Source organism: Girardinichthys multiradiatus, chromosome 17 (assembly GCF_021462225.1).
Source record: "Girardinichthys multiradiatus isolate DD_20200921_A chromosome 17, DD_fGirMul_XY1, whole genome shotgun sequence".
Taxonomy (NCBI): domain Eukaryota; kingdom Metazoa; phylum Chordata; class Actinopteri; order Cyprinodontiformes; family Goodeidae; genus Girardinichthys; species Girardinichthys multiradiatus.
This window is the reverse complement of record NC_061809.1, coordinates 26,252,830-26,272,456: the sequence shown is the minus strand read 5'-3', so window position 1 is coordinate 26,272,456 and position 19,627 is coordinate 26,252,830. Positions and strand designations below refer to the sequence as shown.

General features: G+C 40.4%; 1 protein-coding gene across 2 annotated transcripts in view; it reads left to right on the top strand.

The window, feature by feature from the left end:
- Positions 1-19,627, top strand: part of ptprr (protein tyrosine phosphatase receptor type R) — a 54,504-nt gene that overhangs the window by 22,414 nt on the left and 12,463 nt on the right. For both annotated transcript variants that reach the window (XR_007042077.1, XM_047389984.1), the window contains exons 7-11: positions 3,799-3,921; positions 3,997-4,121; positions 9,922-10,056; positions 16,928-17,117; positions 18,693-18,777. Coding sequence is in view for 1 of the 2 variants with exons in the window: in XM_047389984.1 (XP_047245940.1) it covers positions 3,799-3,921; positions 3,997-4,121; positions 9,922-10,056; positions 16,928-17,117; positions 18,693-18,777 (658 nt within the window). In the remaining variant the exon portion in view is untranslated. The remainder of the gene's footprint in view (positions 1-3,798; positions 3,922-3,996; positions 4,122-9,921; positions 10,057-16,927; positions 17,118-18,692; positions 18,778-19,627) is intronic.

Sequence of the window (19,627 nt, the reverse complement as noted above, 5' to 3'; positions counted from 1 at the left end):
CTGCAGGATCTCTTCCCATCGTTACCCATCCTGGTACCTCGCAGGTTCTCTAAAAATCTCAATAAACATATGAGACTGTTCATATGGAACGCTAAATCCAAGGGTCCAAGGGAAGCAGGTATTACTTGGCCACCCAGATTAGATTTGTTTCCTTTTATTTTGAAAAGGAAGATGTTTCTATCTCCTCTTTATGTGGGTGGGTTTGGAGATACTTTGCTGATCATTTACGAATGTCAAAATCCTAAAATAAAGTTTTGCAAAACAAAAAGGAAAAAGGAAGGAATCAAAATAATGAAAAGCATCGACCAAATCCCCCAGAGAAATAAAGTAAATAAAATTTATTACAGAAAAATCACCTGATTTTAATCAAAAGTAAAAGTATGTTAAATATGTATCTATTAGGTAACAAAATAAACCCTAAAATTATATAATTGATAAAAAAATAAAGAAATAAAAATAAAGATATATTAAAATGAGGAATTTTGTAAAGAATTTAACTTCTAACTATTATACCTGGAAAATAATCTGATTTACTGTTTATTCAAAGAAAGTTGAGTGGAAGGAAAAAGTGTGGTATGAAAAGGTGGAACAGTGAGAGAATTGTTGGCTTGAGAGGATTTTTGTGCAAAATCCATTCAAGAATTTGGGGAAGCTTCTCAAGGAGTGGACTGATGCTGGAATTGGTGCATCAAGACCTGCTCAGCACAGATGAATCCTACACATGAGCTACAAGCTTTCTAGGCTGAGGAGAAAAATAATTGGACTGTTGCTCTGTGGTCCAAAGTCCTCTTTTCAGATGAAAGTAAAGTTTACATTTCATTTAGAAATCAAGGTCCCAGAGTATGGAGGAAAAGTGGAGAGATTCAGAATCCACACTGCCAAAGGTACCATAGCTGGTCCAGTGACCATGGTGTTACTGTGCTTGATTGGCCAGCAAACTGGCCTGACCAGAACCCCATAGAGATACATTAGAACTTGAACACCTCAGCAGAACCACAGGCTGGTCTCCTCCATGCCTTGATGCAGTAATTCATGCAAAAGGAGCCCAGACAAAACATCAAGTGCATAGAAATGAACATACTTTTCAGAAGACTAACATTTATGTTTAAAATATCCTTTTTTATTGATCTTATGTATTGTTAAAATTCTGATACACTGAATTTGGGGTTTACATTATCTGCAAGCCATAATCATCAAAACTACAGGGAATACAGGGTGAACTATTTCACTCTTTGTATGATGAATCTATATAATATATGAGCTTAGTTTTCTGAAATGAGTGACAGAAAATATTGAACTTTTTCACAATATTTCATTTTCTTAAGTGTACCAGTTTATCTATTTTGTTCCCTCCAGTGTAGTTTGACACTTTGTCCACATGAGGGAGCTCCTACACACAGAGAAACCTCAGAAAACTCCTTGCTCTAAAGACTCAAACACTTCCTGTTACTTAGACTTCGCCTCCCAAGGTCTACAGTAATCAGCAAGATCTCCTCTGAACTGATTACGTTTATCTTTCTTTAAAGACATTTATGTATTGAATCATAAAATGAAATCAAATAAAAACACAAAGAACTGGAGATTAATAAAAGATGCAAAGGAAAAAGTTAGTTTATATTGAAAATTCTACACATTCTAGCCATCAGTGTTACTAAAGATGTTTCATTTCAATCCTGTAGCTGCAGACCTGGAAGTCTCTAAAAGTCATTACAAACCAAAAAAAACCCCATATATATATATATATATACATGCTCTCTCCTTCAGACTCTAACCTTGAAAACTGGCTCAGAGTTTATCTGTTCTTTCTTTCTAGATGAAACGACTAAAGGAGCTACATCCATTAACATTTACTTTTCCTTCCCATAGAAAGTACTCCTGGATCAGTGCTTCTTTGTTCTCTTTGTGTCTCTGCTCTGTTCTCTCAAACCCCCAGTCGGTCGTGGCAGATGGCTGCTCACACTGAGCCTGGTTCTGGTTCTGCTGGAGGTCTCTTCTTGTTAAAAGGGAGTTTTTCCTTTCCACTGTCGCTACATGCATGCTCAGTATGAGGGATTGCTGCAAAGTCAACGCCAGTGACTGTCCACTGTCTCTACATGCTCATCCAGGAGGAGTGAATGCTGCAAGTCACTGACTGGATGCAATCTGCTGGGTTTCCTTAGATAGAAAAACTTTTTTATCCAATTTGAATAAATAACTGAATCTGACTGCACTGTTCAATGGTTAGGATTAATTGGAATGTATGAACCTGACTTTTGTGAAGTTCCTTGAGACGACATGTGTTGTGAATTGGCGCTATATAAATAAAACTGAATTGAATATACAGGGTGGGCCATTTATATGGATACACCTTCATAAAATGGGAATGGTTGGTCATATTAACTTCCTGTTTGTGGCACATTAGTATATGTGAGGGGGGAAACTTTTCAAGATGGGTGGTGGCCATGGTGGCCATTTTGAAGTTGGCCATTTTGAATCCAACTTTTGTTTTTTCAATAGGAAGAGGGTCACGTGACACATCAAACCTATTTGGAATTTCACAAGAAAAACAGCTCCCCCGCGACCCACTATGAAATAAGCGGTAGAAAATTACTGACTGACTGACAAGAAAAACAATGTTGTGTTTGGTTTTAACATAACTATTCTTTCATGAGTTATTTTGAAGTTTCTGACCACTTATAAAATGTGTTCAATGTGCTGCCCATTGTGTTGGATTGTCAATGCAACCCTCTTCTCCCACTCTTCACACACTGATAGCAACACCGCAGGAGAAATGCTAGCACAGGCTTCCAATATCCGTAGTTTCAGGTGCTGCACATCTCGTATCTTCACAGCATAGACAATTGCCTTCAGATGACCCCAAAGATAAAAGTCTAAGGGGGTCAGATCAGGAGACCTTGGGGGCCATTCAACTGGCCTACGACGACCAATCCACTTTCCAGGAAACTGTTCATCTAGGAATGCTCAGACCTGACACCCATAATGCGGTGGTGCACCATCTTGCTGGAAAAACTCAGGGAACGTGCCAGCTTCAATGGGAAACACATCATCATGTAGCAATTTCGCATATCCAGTGGGCTTGAGGTTTCCATTGATGAAGAATGGCCCTACTATCTTTGTTAACCTCGGCGACATGTCAATGGCTGTAAACATAGAGAAACCTGTGAATAACTCATGAAAGAATAAAGTTATGTTAAAACTAAGCACACCATTATTTTTCTTGTGAAATTCCCAATAGGTTTGATGTGTCACATGACCCTCTTCCTATTGAAAAAACAAACGTTTGATTGAAAATGGCCGACTTCAAAATGGCCGCCATGGCCACCAACCATCTTAAAAAGTTTCCCCCCTCTCATATACTAATGTGTCACAAACAGGAAGTTAATATGACCAACCATTCCCATTTTATGAAGGTGTATCCATATAAAGCAGGATTTATAAAGGAGAAGAAATATTCAACCTTAAAGGAAAACAGACCAGTGAACCTCAATGACATTAATTAATAAATGTTTTAAAATATAAAGAAATTAGTAATTTTGAAAATTGTTTGGTTTTAACTGTCGTTATTTTTTTATTTCCTTAAGATTTTTCTCATCTTTTGATAGAACAGTTTTTGGATTATTTTAAAAAATAATTCTTTCTTACTACATGCATGACAAAGTTAGGTGTTTCTAGGCAGATTAGAGCAACTCAAGCATCTGATTGGATGTTTCCACAGAATAACCTTTGTCAGATGAACTAACTGGACCTAATCGTTGTTTAATGATTGCGTTTTGGGCTTTTCTGTCTTGTTTTCTTCAGGTTTTGTATAGAATGAAGCAGAAGGTTCCTGTTACTGAGAAGCACCTTAAAGCTCCGCCCCCTGACCACCACGTGAGCCTGACCATCCCCCCAGACCCCTCCAAGAGGTCAAAGGGCAACAAGGTCTGAAACCTGAGAGATCTTTTACTCGCTTCTGTGACATATTTCCTTAACAGCAGTGGTGATCGTTTTCTTCAGGTTGTGAAGTCAGAAAGCATGGTCCAATCCGAGCTTTTGTCAGCTGTAGCCACGCCCATTCACCAGCAGCAGCAGCCAATCATAGCCTGCCGCCGCCTTGCTCCTACTGTCATCCCTCTGCCGAGGTGAGTTGGCCGAAACCTGCTTGCATCCAGTGATCCTTCGGACAAAGGGATGTGTCATAGTTAGATTTTCTCAGACTGGAGTTTAGCTGCTGAATTTTCAAATATGAACAATGTTTTTAATCACATTTCTCAGTCAGATTTGTGTTGATCTTAAATAAGCAGCAATAATAAGAAACTGTGCAAGGTTCCCAGTTCCTGCAGCCCCAATCATCACACTTCCACCACCCTGCTGAACAGTTGGTATGGGGTGTTTGTCCTTCGTTCCTGTTCATTTGTCAATTTTTTATTTTTTTTTACTTTCAAAATATTTCGCTAAATATTTCGCATCATTTTGTAATCAACCCATTCATTACATGATCATGTAGTATTTAGCTTTCCATCATTAATCCTCCTTTAAGTGCGGTGTGCCTACATGTACTATGCCTCAAAGTGGTCGGAGTCACAACGAAGCTGCTGTGTCTTTGTTGTTAAACAAGGAGCTCGTTCCTGGCTACAGGTTGACCCTTTCATTTAATTCAGATGTAAATTACAGACTGGCAGTTTGGGTGTACTTACATGTTTAGTGATCAGAGAGAGAAGTCAGGAATGGTAGAATATTTCAGATGTTTTCTTCCCTTAATGCTGAGATCTGAACAGAGCCAGTAGTCTCTGCAGGTACAGATTGACCTTTCAGTTTTTAGCTTTCCGTTTTTTACAACCATATCTTCAATCAGTGACAGAAAACTGCTATGCTTGTGTGTTAGTAACCCCCTCTCTGTGTGGTGTAAAGAAAACATTGTCTACTTTTGTTTACCAGGATTTGTCCTAAATAAGTTCTCACACTGTTCTCCAAACAAGCCACACGTTCAGTTCATTAGTTTATCTGCCCAAACCGAGCGCAGTCATCACTCTAGATGATGCTGTGTTGCACATTGTGAGATCAAGTAGAAACTTCTAACATATGCAGTGATTCCTGAACCTTTTCATGTTAAACTTTAATATCTTTTATTTAGATTTTACGTTTTAGACCAACATGAAACATGATTTGTGAAGCAGAAGAAAATGATTGTTTTCTGGGCAGAGAGCATTATTTATAGAAGCAGCCAGGTAGCCCATGGTAACTCTGGAGGAGCTGCAGAGATCCACAGCTTGGGTGTGCACAAATCTGTCCCTTTATGATAGTAAAAAGAGGAAATTATTGTTGAAACAAAGCCATAAAAAGTCCTGCATGCAGTTTCTGCTTGGAAGGCAACAGTGTGGCCTACGTCAGAGTGTCAAAAATGTGGCCAGTTAATACATGCAGCAAACATTTGGGAAAATAGATGGATCTAATCCTGACCTGTTGCTGAGAATAGTCCAATTGACCCAAAAATTCCAGGTTTTATGAGTTTCTTTATATAATTCGGATCTTACTTAAATTACAGATCAGAGGAGTGAAGAGGACCTCTGAGGTGGAGGTTCACCCTCCAGCAGGACCACCACCCTAAACATGCAGTGAGACCTACAGGTCCTTCTCAAAATATTAGCATATTGTGATAAAGTTCATTATTTTCCATAATGTCATGATGAAAATTTAACATTCATATATTTTAGATTCATTGCACACTAACTGAAATATTTCAGGTCTTTTATTGTCTTAATACGGATGATTTTGGCATACAGCTCATGAAAACCCAAAATTCCTATCTCACAAAATTAGCATATTTCATCCGACCAATAAAAGAAAAGTGTTTTTAATACAAAAAACGTCAACCTTCAAATAATCATGTACAGTTATGCACTCAATACTTGGTCGGGAATCCTTTGGCAGAAATGACTGCTTCAATGCAGCGTGGCATGGAGGCAATCAGCCTGTGGCACTGCTGAGGTCTTATGGAGGCCCAGGATGCTTCGATAGCGGCCTTTAGCTCATCCAGAGTTGGGTCTTGAGTCTCTCAACGTTCTCTTCACAATATCCCACAGATTCTCTATGGGGTTCAGGTCAGGAGAGTTGGCAGGCCAATTGAGCACAGTGATACCATGGTCAGTAAACCATTTACCAGTGGTTTTGGCACTGTGAGCAGGTGCCAGGTCGTGCTGAAAAATGAAATCTTCATCTCCATAAAGCTTTTCAGCAGATGGAAGCATGAAGTGCTCCAAAATCTCCTGATAGCTAGCTGCATTGACCCTGCCCTTGATAAAACACAGTGGACCAACACCAGCAGCTGACACGGCACCCCAGACCATCACTGACTGTGGGTACTTGACACTGGACTTCTGGCACTTTGGCAATTCCTTCTCTCCAGTCTTCCTCCAGACTCTGGCACCTTGATTTCCGAATGACATGCAGAATTTGCTTTCATCCGAAAAAAGTACTTTGGACCACTGAACAACAGTCCAGTGCTGCTTCTCTGTAGCCCAGGTCAGGCGCTTCTGCTGCTGTTTCTGGTTCAAAAGTGGCTTGACCTGGGGAATGCGGCACCTGTAGCCCATTTCCTGCACACGCCTGTGCACGGTGGTTCTGGATGTTTCTACTCCAGACTCAGTCCACTGCTTCCGCAGGTCCCTCAAGGTCTGGAATCGGCCCTTCTCCACAATCTTCCTCAGGGTCCGGTCACCTCTTCTCGTTGTGCAGCGTTTTCTGCCACACTTTTTCCTTCCCACAGACTTCCCACTGAGGTGCCTTGATACAGCACTCTGGGAACAGCCTATTGGTTCAGAAATGTCTTTCTGTGTCTTACCCTCTTGCTTGAGGGTGTCAATAGTGGCCTTCTGGACAGCAGTCAGGTCGGCAGTCTTACCCATGATTGGGGTTTTGAGTGATGAACCAGGCTGGGAGTTTTAAAGGCCTCAGGAATCTTTTGCAGGTGTTTAGAGTTAACTCGTTGATTCAGATGATTAGGTTCATAGCTCGTTTAGAGACCCTTTTAATGATATGCTAATTTTGTGAGATAGGAATTTTGGGTTTTCATGAGCTGTATGCCAAAATCATCCGTGTTAAGACAATAAAAGACCTGAAATATTTCAGTTAGTGTGCAATGAATCTAAAATATATGAATGTTAAATTTTCATCATTACATTATGGAAAATAATGAACTTTATCACAATATGCTAATATTTTGAGAAGGACCTGTAAAATGGGATGGCTTAAATCAAAGCATATCCATGTGTTAGAGCGGCCTAGTCAAAGTCCAGATCTAAATGCAATCAAGAATGTACCAATACTTGACATAAAGGTTCCCAGATGTTCTCTATCCAGTCGCAGCTCGAAATGAACCAAATTTTCATTCTGTAGATGTGAAAAACCTGGTAGAGACTAACTACTGATTTGAATGTCATCTTCAGTTATGTACCACTCTGTGTGGGTCTCTCATGTGCAATCCCAATAAAATACACTGAAGTTTGATTGAGATGTAATAACATGTAAACTTGAGTGGAACAACAAACAAAAACAATACAGGATAAACATCATTTTAGCTATTTTCATAACAGGTACAAAAGGGAAAACAAACCAGAGGAAACAAAACATTGGATTTGTTTTATGCAAATGTCAAGGACTCGTACATCTCTAAAGCAAGACCATCAGATCACAATCTTGTTTTTCTCTGCTCCAAATATCGAGACATTGTTTACCTGTAATAAAGAGGACTGTGAGAAAATGGTCACAGGAAGCTGAAGAAGCTCTGCAAGGTTGCTTTGAGGTTACAGACTGAGACGCACTGTGCCAGCCACATGGAGAGGACATCAATGCCATGACTGAGTGTGTAACAGACTATATAAACTTCTGTGTGGATAACATCATCCCCACCAGAACCATGAGATGCTTCCCCAATAACAAACCTTAGATCACCAGTGACCTGAAGGACCTGCTTAACAAGAGAAAAAGAGCCTTCAGAGAGGGAGACAGAGAATTATTGAGGAGTTTACAGAAGCAACTTAAAGTCAAGATAAGAGACAGCAAGGAGGTGTACAAGAAGAAGCTGGAGAGCAAGCTCCAGCAAAACAATATCAGAGATGTGTGGACAGGGATGAAGAAGATCACAGGCTTCAAGCAGAAGGATGATCAGACCAATGGAGGTCTGGACTTAGCCAATGAACTGAACATATTCTTCAATAGGTTCAGTTCAGAAAGAAGCTCAGCATCCTCCTCTCCTGCTCACAGCCAAGCAGACATCCCACCCTCCTTTGACCCACAGGACCCACAGCTGTCCAGTAACACCTCACATTTTTTATCTTCCACCTCAGCCCTAGACCCTTCTGCTTCTACATGTTTGCCTTCAACCATATCAGAAGATGCTGATACTTCCTTTGCTTCCCCCTTCCACCTGTGTGTCTCAAGAAGTCAGGTGAAGAGACAACTGGAGAGACTGAATAGGAATAAGGCTGCAGGTCCAGATAATGTCGGCCATAGAGTCCTGAAGGTCTGTGCAGAGCAGCTCTGTGGGATTCTGCAGCACCTCTTCAACCTTAGCCTGGCCCAGAAGAAGGTTCCGGTGTTGTGGAAGACCTCCTGTCTTGTTCCGGTACCAAAGAAAACTCACCCATCAGTCCTCAATGACTATAGACTTGTTGCCCTGACATCTCACATCATGAAGGTCCTAGAGAGACTCCTGTTGGCCCACCTGGGTAAGCAAACAGTAAACCATCAGGACCCCCTTCAGTTTGCTTATCGCTGTGGAGTTGAAGATGCCATCATACACCTGCTTCAACAAACTCACTGTCATCCGGACAAAGCCAGCAGCACTGTGAGGATCATGTTCTTTGATTTCTCCAGTTCATTTAATACAATCCAACCTGATTTGCTTTGTCAGAAACTCCAGAAGACTCAGGTGGAGGCCTCAACAATCTCCTGGATCAAAGACTACCTGACAAACAGACCACAGTTTGTGAGACTGAAGGGTTGTGAGTCTAACCAGGTAGTCAGCAGCACAGGAGCACCACAGGGGACTGTACTCTCACCATTCCTTTTCACTCTGTACACCTCAGACTTCCAGTACAAGACAGACTCCTGTCATCTGCAGAAATACTCAGATGATTCTGCAGTCGTGGGGTGGATCAGAGATGGACAAGAAGCTGAGTACAGGAAGGTGGTGGACCGCTTTGTGGCATGGTGTGGAAACAATCATCTCATTTTGAACGTGACTAAAACAAAGGAGATGATTGTAGATTTTAAGAGAAACAGGAATAAGTTCAAAACTATTTCTATCATGGGAGAAGAAGTGGAGGTGGTGGAGGAGTATAAATACCTCGATGTTCACCTGGACAACAGACTAGAGTGGAGATGCAACTGTGAAGCCATCTACAAGAAGGGACAGAGCAGACTGTACTTCTTGAGGAAGCTTAGGTCCTTTGGTGTTTGCAGCAAAATGCTGCATATCTTCTATAAGTCTGTTGTGGAAAGTCTGATCTCTTCTACCATCATCTGAGAATCATTATGGAGAACCCTGAGCATCCTCTTCATCAGACTGTCCTACAACAACAGAGTGTCTTCAGTCAGAGGCTTCTTCAGATCTGCTGTAAGACGGAGCGCTACAGGAGATCCTTCTTGCCCACAGCCATCAGCATCTACAACGCTCTTTGAGGAAACCTGCAGAACATGAGTTACAAGAACATTTAATTTCCCTTTGGCATTAATAAAATATTTTTGAATTGAATTGAATTTTTTTGGACTGTTTCTTGCCTATTTGCAAGTATTTAAAGTTATTTAATTTTGAGATTATTTGTTTTTTGTTCAAGCTTCCATTTTAATTTTCCACATCTGTTCACACATTTTAAATATTTGCTGCATTTCCATTTGGATCAACAAACCCAACATGTGGTTGACTTTGTTTTTGTCTTGTAGCCCCGCCCCTGTGCCCATCATTAACGCTGACAGCCACTCGCTGCCAACGAGCGCTCCCCCGGTGACGGCCAGTAACGAGCTGAAACCCTGCCCCTCCCCCTTCAGAATGAAACCCGCTGCAGGCCTGCAGGAAAGGTGAGATCACAGGAAGTGTTCGCTTATAGTTGCATCAAAATTGGTTCAAAACAAACAAAAATACAGTTAGAAACTGAGATGCATCCCACAACAGATTTTATTCTCCACCAGATCAATTTGTGTCTTTATTTTAATTTCTCATCGTATGTTAGGTTATTGTATAAATCAAAAAGTGTTTCGACTGAATCAAACTGAAATTAATGAAATCTTCTTGATTCTGTTTTCTGCAACAAAACGTTTGCCAGCTGAGGGGAAATAAAAACTTCAGGAGAAAAAAGTTTAATAATAACTGCGAATCCAACATATGATCCTTGGACTCATTGGCAATTGTTTAGGTAATAAAATAAATTTAAACTGGATGAACTCTTCAAACTTCATAAGGTTTGGAGGGGAAAACCTTCCTAATGAGCGTTCAGAACAATACAGTGTGTGTGTTTAGAGTTCAGTCACCTCTAACCTGTGATTGTTGAAGCAGCCAGGTGTTGGGTTCTGTACGTGCTGCAGAGGAGGCGTCACATCTGGATTCTTTAGAACCATTAGGTGTGTCGTATTTTTCTAGAAATGAAAGAAAACTTAAATAGACTTTCTCGAAGTCTGCTTTATGATATCTGTCTGTTTGGACATCTTTCCATTCGGTGGTCTGAGTGTCTCTCCTGGGTGTTTTTTCCTTGGAAACATTTCCTCCATGTTGAGTCTCATTAACCCCACCTTCCTGAGGTCTTTTTAGGGACTTTTTCTTTAAACTGAGGTTTTGACTCACTTCTTGCATCTCAGTGAACCTTCCATGAAACTTGGAGAAATAAGTAGCAGATGTGATAAGGACAGCAGGTGCTGCTGTAATATCGTCATTTTACTGGTTCTGAAGATGCATTTCAGTTTAAATTCAATCATTCAGATGGTGTCATCACATTTATCTAAACACAGAACAACTGAGGCTTAGTGACTTTAAATTTTATTGCAGAAACATTTAATTTCAACATTATATTGCAGGGTATAATTTAAAATGCATAAATGGCTTAAAAAACAAAATGTTGGTTTAGGTCAAAACAATTAAAAGGTTAATTAAAACAGATCTCAAACATTTCAGATAAAAATAGAAACTACTAAAGAAGCTTTCTTTGGGTTTTGAGTTTTTAAACTGTTACATAAAAAATATAAAGTTTTTCTAAGTTTTTTATCCCTCATCTTCAGTTTCCTCAGTATTAATGATCTCTTCCTCTCCCATCCTATTGACAATACAAGGCGTGGTTATTAAATAAGGATGCTGGCTTATGTAAGGCTCATTGTTTAAATACTTTCATTCTCCTGCTTGGTTCTGAAGGAGAATCCTGTTTTTCTTGTTGAAATTGAACTTGGACTACAGCTAGCTGTGCTTCCTTTAACCATTCAGCTTCTGGTTTAAAGTCCTGATTAATTATTGGTGCTCTAACGGAGCATTATGTCCAATTAAATCCGTTAAAAACAGCCGATTGTGCAGAATAAAGTGTGATTGGCTCCAACATGAAGGAGCTTCAGAGGAGCTGATTAAAGGAACCAGAACTGTGAATGGTTCCTGTTCTAAAAAGCGGGAGATTAAAAATAAAACTTTTTGTTTTATATGTAAAATAATCCGTGACTACAGGAGAAGTTTCGGAAAAAAAACCTCTTAAACTCACCTTCTAATGAACATTGCTTAAGATGTAATTAAAATTCATCTGCAAAATCAACTCGACAGGAAAGAGTAAAGTTTTCAGCATAGGAACCACATGTTGGACTTCTATTTAGTGTTTGTCTTACTTTATTAAAAGATTTGAGCTTTTTTAAATTATACCACCATTCATCAGTCGTTTAGTTCAGACTAATTTGATTTAGTGTTTAAATTCTAATGAACTGAGGTGTTTGCATGAAGAAGGAGAATAATACTTAAACATAGCGATGGCCCTGAATGTTCCCGGGGACACCGATGGAAGCATGGCTTGCAAGTAAAAGGAGCAGGTGCTACGCCCCCTGATGGCAAAAAGAGGAAGCTATTAACAGCTTCCACCTGATTCAGAAACCCTCGACTTGCTGAAAAAGACCTGCAGTGACTTGATGGCAGCAGCCAATGAAGTTTCAGTTTCAGTAAGACTCGGTAAATGCTGAACGTCTCCAGTGACTGAACTCCGAGATGAACACCATGACTGATCCAATATCACCAGAACAGTCGGCTCCAATCTGCTCAACCGACATTTTACTGATCAGCATTTTGGTTTTTGCCTCACCGATCTGCACATTCATTCAAAAATAAAAAAGGGTGATTTTACTACTTGAACTGGATCTGTGGGCTTTAAACTGACCCTGGTTAAAATGCAACACAATGCAACAGAGGTGCTATTTCTGGATTTATTTTATAAATAAAATAAAGTTACCAGTGTTCATTAATGTTGTTTAAACAATTACCTTTTTAAATTGTGCTTCAGTCCTTATTTGGCAGATGGGTGAGTTACAGATGTTGGAATAGTGCTGGTCTAGATGGTCCAGATGCCCAAAAAACAAGGGAATCCGGTTTCAGGGCCGTGATTTGTGGAACCTACAAATAAGATCACCCTTCCAACAGTTGTAGGTGAAGATGTTGCATCCAAGAAAGCTTTAAAGAGGAACTAAACCAAAAAATTAACTTTTTTTGCAGATAAACTGTATAAACTGGGCTTTACGTGTGCTATCTTTATGGTACTGTGGTATTTTTTTTATTTCATGTAAACTTGTTTAATTCTGCAATATTTGTCCTAAAACCATCTTAGTGGTGCCCTCTTTGGGTTGAATGGAGGTTATTGCAGTTAAAATTTCCTATTGATTCAAATGGTACAGCTTGGTCCAGGCTTACATCATAGCCCTGCGTTCGGGTAAAGAACCATCTCAGTCAGACATCCCCCCCTGTAGCGAGCCAGCAGCTCGAACTGATGAGACTCAGGCCTGCTGGGCTCCATAAAGCCTCTTTTAACCTCCGATGATGGGGCGTGAAACATCCTTCACGTTTCAATATGTCAAATTAAGCATTTTCCTTCGTCCTCCAGACCCCACGCCCGCTTAACCGCCTCCACTCATTCCCACACTGCCCACTTTGGTGGCATTTTTCAAACTTTGTCTGGGGGGCGGGGTTATTTTCTATGGGGTTTAGCTCCACTTTAAAAGCTGCAGAAACAAAGCTAGAAAATTTGAATCTGAAAAAGAAAAAGGAATCATGATATTAGAGCGGCTTCATAGTCACCTGACTTCAGCTTCAATGAAAAATCTGCAATGCCAGGCTGAGATTCCTGGCAGAAGAGGTGGTTCTGGTTCTGAATCCAATGAAGGGGTTGAATATTTTTGAGACTGCGCTTGTATAATTAGTTCTGTTGAGCCTTTTAAATTGTCCTTGCTGCCCGTTTCAGTGTCTTACCAGTAAATTTTAGAACCGGTTGTGGTCTGAGCTCAGATTGATGATAATCAAGCACCGGATCCAGTTCAAGAACGCATTCATTTTGTACTGATCCATTTGAATAAGGGTTTAAACTCTGCTTTAGGGCTCATCTGTGATGTGGTGACTTTTATTACACTTAAACGTGACCCTACTGACGTCCACATATGGGAAGATGGCTCATCAGCCAATAACAAGGTTTGCTTTAATTGCAACTCTCATTTTACTATTGTTGTAAGTTAGCAGCATGATGTTGGGGTGAAAACCTGCTTGTCGGTGCTGGAGATTCACAAACAAGGCAAGTCAAAAGCTAAAACTAAATCTAAAAAAAATGTTTAATAGGCCCGGACATATTGCAAAGTAGGTGAATGAAAGACATCTACAGAAAAACAATCTGAATTGTTTTTGTGAGGTTGTTTGTATTTTGTGCCTCATATTTTGCTTTGAGGGTTCAACCCAAGTTTCAGTCATGAGAGGTCTGACGTTGGCCTTGTTCTTGCAACCACAGACGTGTTGAGAAACTTGCTGTATTTCCTGCTGCTGTGTGTTTAGCGGCTCTTTAAAAACTGGCCGCAGTTCATTTCCTGCGTCTCTGTGTTAAGTAGTTTCACAACTGTAAAGAAAACATCTTTATCTACTCCTCAGCTTGAAAAGCAACAAGTCGGACGCCATTTTGTTCTGGTTTCACGATGGAGGGGAGGGTACAGTGGTGCGAACACATCGTGTTTCTTAAGGTAACAAAGGGAAGGAAGATTTCAGGCCCAGGAGTGAGAACAGGATGTTTTTCTGGATGCCTGTCAGCCTGTGTGTTGTCCACTCTGGATGCCAGCCAATCAGCAATCAAACAGAATGGAAGTAATGGCATCCTGAAGGGGAAACGGGCCAACACGTAGCCAGACAGAAGGAGTTCTTAGTGCTTTAACTAATTTATCCTTTATAGCAAGAAAAAACTTCTAACATTGGAGCAGGTCTGTGTGATCAAAGTAGACGTCTGTAGATGAAACTCTGCTGCAACATCTGACCCAAACTGGGTCATCATCGGGTAAATGATCCCAAACACAGCAGCAAATCTACAACCAAACGGCTAAAAAAGGAAAAGTCACTCTGTTTCAGTGACTTAGTCAAAGTCTCGGCTCAGACCTGGTATAAATGTTCGTCCTGATTGATGTAAGTAAACAACCCCAGTTCACCTCCGGCATTAAAACCTTTCCCAACAAGCAAATATACACGTGGTCATGTCACAGAGTGGGTCATCAATGGGTTCGCTGATGACGACGTGCATATTGTCACTGAACTGTGCTCCTATTCGTCACATTTTTGTTGAGATATTCCAGCTGTGAGGTCTTCATAAGCTCAGCTGTGTAGCTAAACAAAGCACGACGTGAGAAATGAAAAGGACAATAATGTGGGATATTATACTGAGACACTAATCTGTAAGAGTACCACAGTAAAACAGCTCACTTTAGGTTAGGTTATGTAAATGTGAGTGGACATTATGGTCACAAGATGTAGATCATGGCCGAAAGAATGGGATTCTGGATGCAAGCCACAGAAAATGGCTTCTTCCATGGGGTGACTTTGCCTGGCTTTAGAGATGGAGTCAAAAACTGCATCATCTGAGAGGAACTTGAGGTAGAGTCGTTGCTCCTTTGCTTCAAAATGAGCAGGTTGAGGTGGTTTGGGCTTCTGATCAGGCTCCCTGGGGTTTTCCAAGCAAGTCTCATTGAGAGGAGACCCCATGGAAGCCCCAAACCCACAAGATGGACTACATATATCTTCTGGTCTGGGATCCCACAGAATGAGCTGGGCATATGGATCTCTGTGTTTCCTTACTGGACCTGTTACCCCTGTGACCCAATCTTGCATATGTAGAAGAGAATGAATGGATGGATTCCAAGAAGTCTTTACCTTTTTAATAACCTTAGATTTGCTCAGAGCAGCACTGATTTTGGTTACGCTGTTCAGATTTTTTACTTTACCTCAGAGCCGTCTTAGAACTCCGCTGCTCGGGTAAAATCACGTCAGGTCAGTCGGAAGTCTTTCTAAGTGCACCGGGCGGGATGTTGCCGAGAGATGTGGTCCAAATGAAGCCCATCCTCAACTTGAACACACCTGAATTTAGTGCTGTCTGAACACAATCTGACCTCTCAGGATGCTTTTTAGTAAGGGGTGTGAACTGCGATGTGAAATAAATGCTAGTGGGGAATTTGTTGGGTACTTCTGTTCTCTCCAGGTTAGACTTTAATCATTTTAGAACCTGGGAAGAGGCAGTAGGGCCACCATTAACACATATTTTATAAATTGATACATTCTTTGGTTTTATCAGATTTAAATGATCAAACATGGGGCTGTTTGTGTGTAGTTACTGCTCCTTTGAGTCATGCTGCTCTAGCTTTATTTATTACAACTGCTGTTAAAGAGTCGGAAGTTTCTCTCCTCTTGCCATGAATGTGAATAAACCGTGAAATCTGTGTCTGCAGAATTTTAAAGCTTGCTATAGTGGCACCTTTATATGGGGTGTGGAGGGATTTGACCAAAGTTATGGAGAGTAATCGCTGTGAATCATATGTCTTAGTTGTATTGCTGAATATCGCTGCTTTTTATTTTTTTTTCTCTCTCTCCCAAACACAAGGCAGTACAATTCATTTTATATTCCATTGCTCTTACACATTTTTATGAAATTTGGAGTGACCTTACTCAGTTTTAAACTGTCACCGCTAGGAACCAGGAAATTACCAGTGTATTGATTTTATTGGTTTATTTCTATTCTGGACTCTAGTTTTAGTGGTTTTCTCTAAACCACTCAAACTGCATGAATAACCAAGGTTGAATGTGTTGTTTGCAAACAATAAGAAGTAATCCTGCTGTGCAGCTGGAATTTAACAGATTATCAGGCTATGGAGGCTGTAATTTATATAAACAGCATGGTTTGGCTACCCACAGTGGAAACTGGTCAACTGGTCTCCCTTACCTGCTGATCGTTGAGGCTTTCTGAACTAATTTCTTTGCATATTCCACCATTTTTGCTCTTCCTTTGCTTACTTGAAAGCATTGGCTTTAGTTGCAGAGATCAAATTTAAATACTTACGTGGTCAGCGTTGATTCTAGGAATGATTATTTGTAAACTGCCCAGATTAACAGTTTTGGAGAGGTAATGTAAAAGTTTTGGAAGAGTCATCATTCTCTGAGGAAATGGTTATAAATACACAGTTTATCTTGTTCTAGAGTCTTAATTAGTTTCGTTGACATGATGTAATGAACAAAAACAATAAGCTTTAACCTCACTGAAGTGAAAAGACTGTCATCAGTAGCTATTGTTATTGAGTATCCTCCCCTGTATATTCCTTTAACTTCAACAGAGCTTGAGCCTCTAATCACAAAAGTCTTAAACTTTCAATAAAATGCAGGAAGGAAACGACAGAAATCTCTGTGTCCTCTCCCATCCTTCCTGTGCAGACGAGGCTCTAACGTGTCCCTGGTGCTGGACATGTCTGCTTTGGGCTCGGTAGAACCCCTGAAAGTTTCTGTGGTAACCCCCAGAGAGGCGGCGGCCAGAGAGTACCTGCTGTCGGCCGGACGACCGCTAACACGGCAGCAGCTTCGTGACATCGTTGACAACACGCACAAACTGCATGTTGAGTTTGCTGTAAGTCCCATGAAATTACTCTGGCTGAACTCCAGAGATCTGTGTTGCTTCCACACCTTTTAGGCGAGCTGATGACAACTAAACAATACTGGGAAAAATGTCAAGTTTGTATTCATTTGGATATATTAAAACAGCATTGATATAGCTGAGTCCTTGTATCTTCACTGAGGGATTATTTCCAGGGGTGCACCGATTGCAGTTTTCTGGCCGATCAGCGATTTTTAAAGAGCCTGACCTGCCGATTTATTTATAACTGACACTATCAGGTGTTATTAGGTCACGATACACCTTCGAAGTTCCAATCTAATTTGTTTGAAAAACATTGAACAATATCTGTGAAACAATTAAAAACTTGTTCTAACTGCACGAGGCGGTGCTCTCAAATATAAATGAAACGTTTAGACCATTGAAGTTCTTTTAGCCTTTCATTTTTCACATTTTAAAACCAAACAAAACTTGCACAATAGGTTAGTAGATAAGATCGGTTTCACATGTAAGTATTGGCAGATCGCTGTCACGCAAAATTAAGGAAATCTGGGCTGATCAATCGGTGCACCCCTAATTATTTCTGTCTTAAAATGCTCGGAAAGTATTTAAATGTTTTTAACCTTTTCCAGGTGAGGATGAGTATTTTTAAAAACAAAAAAGGCTCTTTTGTTGCATCTAGACCCATCTAGATTCAGATGTTAAGCTTTACCTGTGGCTCTTAAACAAATTAAAACGATGAGACAGTTAACAAAGGTTTCAAACGTGACAAAACATCTTCTGAAGTCCAAAGATAAACTTTGGAAGCTCTAAAGAAAGGCTTGAGAACTATTATTCAGAACCACGTACAGTGGGCAGAGGAATTTGTTCAGAATCAGGAATCTGTTCAGGATTATATGAAGGGTCAAGAACTTATTCGAGATCATGTTCAGTCAGCAACATGTTCTGGAATCTCTTCAGACTCAGGAAACCATTAAAGATTTGGTTCAGAGAACAAATCTGTTTAGGAATTTTTCAGACATGGGAATCTGTTCAGGAATCTGATCAATATAAAGATACTGTTCAGGGTAGAAATATGATCAGGAATCTGTTTAGAGTTTGAATCTGATTAAAATAAAGAACATTTTCAGAACTGTAGTCTCTGAATTTCCAGGGAATCAGTCCATCATCTCGGATTATACGAGGATTTAGGAATATATTTAGAATCAGTGACCTGTTAAGCATCGGGAATCTGTTCAAAGCAAGTGTTCAACGATGGGAATCTGCTGAGCCTTGGTAACTAGAAAATGACCTGTTAAAGAGACCTGACTAAAGCTAGGTTAACCTTTAGCCAAAGAAATCCTGGAGAAGTATTGATCTAGACCCAGAAAGTACCAACTTCAATTACTAATAAGATCTGCTTGTAATGACGGTAAGATAAGATTCCAGAGGAAAATGTGGGACTATCAGTTTAGGATTGGCCTATCTAGAAATGATCTAGAACAATCAGCTGTACATTTCGTACACCTCATTGAACACTTTCCAGGATGTATTGTTTAGCGTGAGGATAAAGAGCTGTATCACTGATACCTGTCTTTCATCCCATCTCAGGAAATTCCAATGAATTTCATTGATCCCAAGGAGCTGGATATTCCAAACCACGGCACCAAGAACAGATATAAGACCATACTGCCCAGTAAGTGCTCTGTGTTGCTAAGAAGCAGCAACACTTCCAAAACAGCCATGAACCCTCATTTCCCCTTGAACCAGGAAGTTGTTTATTATGTCAGAGTGTCAAAGGCCAACATTCCCAAGAAGAGGGAATATTTCACCCTCCCTCTTCCACACCAGTAACAATAATTGTACTTTAAGCACAGTCTGTTCTCACAGTCGGGTGCTTACTCTGATTAAAACATTACATAACGAACAATTTTTGGATTGTGCACTCATGTTTTGGAAGTGGGGGCCAGGGTTATCAAAAACCGATCCGTTTCTTCCTGCAGCCAATCAAGATAAAGGAATGTTCACCCAAAGCTGCTGTCAGTCAAACTCCTTCCTGTGTTCCAGTTTCTGTTTTCTTTGCAAAGTGTTCATTGTGTTCTGCAGGGCTGTGGTCAGTTTGAGCTGTGAGGCGGTTCAAACCCTAAGCATGCTCCAAACAAGTCTACTGATCTCAGTACAGCTAATCCTATGCTCATTAGTGGCTGGCAGTTCTGTTAAATCCTGAGTAATCCTTGTTAATTGATCCCAAGCACTTTAGCTGGGTCTGGAGCTCAGGAATTTTCCAATCAGGTGCTGGTTATCACTGGAGGTCCTTTTTAATAACATTTAGTGGGTAAACCTTCAACACCTTCACTGGGCACTAATTATGTAAAAACACTCAATCAGTAGGATACAGTCTAAATGAGAGTTACAGCAACCTGTTGTCTGTTGTTCCCGTTTTCAGTTTTCCTTACATTTCGAGTTCCTCAAGGCCCAATTCTAAGCCCTCACCAATTTGTATCATAACTGTATCTTTGGGATCCAAATTTTCACAGATTTGCCAA